The 2,932-nt window shown below is 26.0% G+C and overlaps 1 protein-coding gene across 1 annotated transcript in view; it reads right to left on the reverse strand.

Annotated features, from left to right (window-relative positions):
• Positions 1–2,087: 2,087 nt before the first annotated feature.
• c18h1orf52 (chromosome 18 C1orf52 homolog) overlaps positions 2,088–2,932 on the reverse strand; it is a 4,905-nt gene continuing 4,060 nt past the window's right edge. The window contains exon 3 of the mRNA XM_073823651.1: positions 2,088–2,815. Coding sequence (XP_073679752.1) covers positions 2,655–2,815 — 161 coding nt within the window. The 3' untranslated portion in view covers positions 2,088–2,654. The remainder of the gene's footprint in view (positions 2,816–2,932) is intronic.

Consider the following 2,932-nt stretch of genomic DNA (forward strand, 5'->3'; position numbering starts at 1 on the left):
TAGGCTACTTAAATAACTAAATCTAAAACACTAAAAACGATAAACATGAAAAAAGATAATAAAAATACCTAAATTAATGACTAATTAAATTGAAAACTTAATAAAAACAGAATAAAAATTACTGTATATATATTCTACAGAATAAACAAATAAATATAAAATAATAATTTTTGCCATAAACTTTGTATGTATGTTGATGAAAATAAGTTTATTTCTAATAATTCAAATTATTTTTATATGTATAATACAATTTTAATTTCATCTAACATAACTATATATAATGTTAAGTTATAAATAAACATTTAATTAACTGACTTAAATAAGAACTTTATTGCAAATTATAAATATATATAAACAAATATTATAAACTTGAAATTTGACAGAACAAATATATTAATTTTGCTATAAACTTTATTGTGTGCGTAATTTAAATGAAAATAAGTTAATTACTAATTTGAATTATTTTTATAAATAGTATATAATAAAATGTATACATACATATATATATATATATATATATACTTATACAATAATGTTATAAATAAACATTTAAAAAAATAGATACAATTAAAATAAATAAAATCTACAGAATAAACAAATAAATATATAAATTATTATATTATATATAAATGTATAAAAAAATTACATAAACGTTATTGTTCATATTTTAATGAAAATATGTTTATAATTCAATTTTTGAACTTTTCTAAAGAGTATAATTTTTTTAATAAAAATAAATTAAATTAAAATAATAAATTCTACAAAACAAATAAATATATACATTTTTTGCCATAAACTTTGTTTATCATTTTAATGAAAATGTTTTTATTTATAATTTTAATATTTTTTTCTAAATAGTGTGTACTTTTTTTTATTATAAAAAAATTAATTAAATTTAAAATTTAAAATTTAAAAATTAAATATATATTTTTTAAATTAATGAAAATATGTTTATTTATAATTCAATTTTTTTTATAATAGCATATGTTTTTTATTAAAATTAAATATATGATTATAATACACAGCTTTGTGCAATTAAATTTGAATGAAAATAAGTTTATTTATAATAATTATAATACAGTTTTTATTAATAATATATTATGAAATATTTTATTTATATTGATTACAATATCTAATAATAACATAATATAATCTAAAACATACAAATATATGCTATGTAAATATAACATAATAACATAAGTTTAATGCAAAAAAATGGGTTATGGTTACTGTAGTTAACTAAAATTACAATAAAAAAATAAAAAAAATTTAAATGTACAATTTATGTACAATAATTTTCCTAATTTAATATGTTATTTTATTTCATATATAAACTTTCGAAAATACACAATTGACATTATATAGAAAATGCTTAAAATTAAAAAGAAAATAAAACATATTCAAAATATGAATAAACACACTCAAATATAGAGTATAGCATAGTTTATAGACCTTAGTGAAGTTCTTCCTAAAGTAAAATTTAAGAAATAAAATCTTTCGAAAGAATAATGTCTAAAATGAAAACACAAATCTTTAATACTTAACACTAGATATTATCACATAACTATCAATAACAACCGGTTAAGTTCTAGATGTTCTAGATTTGTGCAGAAGTTCAGATCCTGAAAAAAGCGAATTAAAAACCCATGCAGCATCACAGCGCGCCGCTGGAATCTCCTGATGTTCATTGAGGCGTGAGGATAACACAAACACACACAGAGCTCCGAGACAAGGCCGGGCACATACCTGCACGCTGGAATCTTATCATCTGCATTTTTACCTGTTTCACGTCCACAGGAGACGACAGAATTCCCTGGAATCCCTCTGATCATTTCATGCTTCCAGGAGAAGAAAAAAAATTACACACGATTTTCACATCCTTCAACCTGCGGGAAAACAGATCCGCGGCCGCAGCTGCACGAAACACCTTGAATGAGAGCTGGAGCGAGACATTTCACAAGATATGATAAGATGATGAAGACATGAAATTGATTTCAAACATCATAGGACACTTAAAAAGTACTATGGCTTTATATACCATGGTAACACATGTACTAAATGACCATTCACCAAAGAATACCACGGTGTGCATTTAGAAACCTTCATTTTAATATGCTATAGTACTAAAAAAACAGTATTACCAGGTATTGTGAAAAGTTAATATTTGACAGCATAACTAAACAATACTTATAATAACAATTGAAATGTTTGCATGTTATTAAATATTATTTCTAAAATTCCAGGTTTTCCATGAGCTTTCAAAACCACTTTGGATCAAATCTTATTCAGTATCGCCACCTAGTGACAGTACAGCATCAGTACAAACACACACATAGATAATGAGAGATATAAACACAAACTGAGACTCAGAGAGAAGGACTTTATCCATTTAGGAAACTACAAATGATCAGAAACATCAATGGAGAATATTCCAGGCTACAAATTTACAGTAGAAGTCATACCTACAATCCAGTCCAAAACACAAACACAAAAACCGTCCCAAACTCTCTCCCTTATCGTGGACGTAATATTGGAATAATAAATTTAAAACGTCCCAGACTCGTGGTGCCGTTTCCATCCAGAGATCTCTAAATATTGTGGGATTAAAACAAATGGACTGGGTTAAATATCAACACACACATGGTCCAGACGCTTCACTCGATAGACTGGCGGAGGATCCGCTTCTCCTCTTCCACAAAGTTCTTGTCTGATGTGGCCTGTCCGATGTCCCGCTTTCTCTTTTCCTTCTGCTGAAACGTTTCCACGCGACGCTTCTTAGCAGACGCTTGCTGCTTCTCTGATGAATCGTCATCATCTGTAACGATAAGAGGTGTCAAACACTTAAGATACAGAAACAGACTAAAGATAAACAGACAGATAGATATAAACATACAGATACTGATAGACAGATAAACAGAAACACAGACACAAA

This window comes from Garra rufa, chromosome 18, assembly GCF_049309525.1.
Source record: "Garra rufa chromosome 18, GarRuf1.0, whole genome shotgun sequence".
NCBI classification, from domain to species: Eukaryota; Metazoa; Chordata; class Actinopteri; order Cypriniformes; family Cyprinidae; genus Garra; species Garra rufa.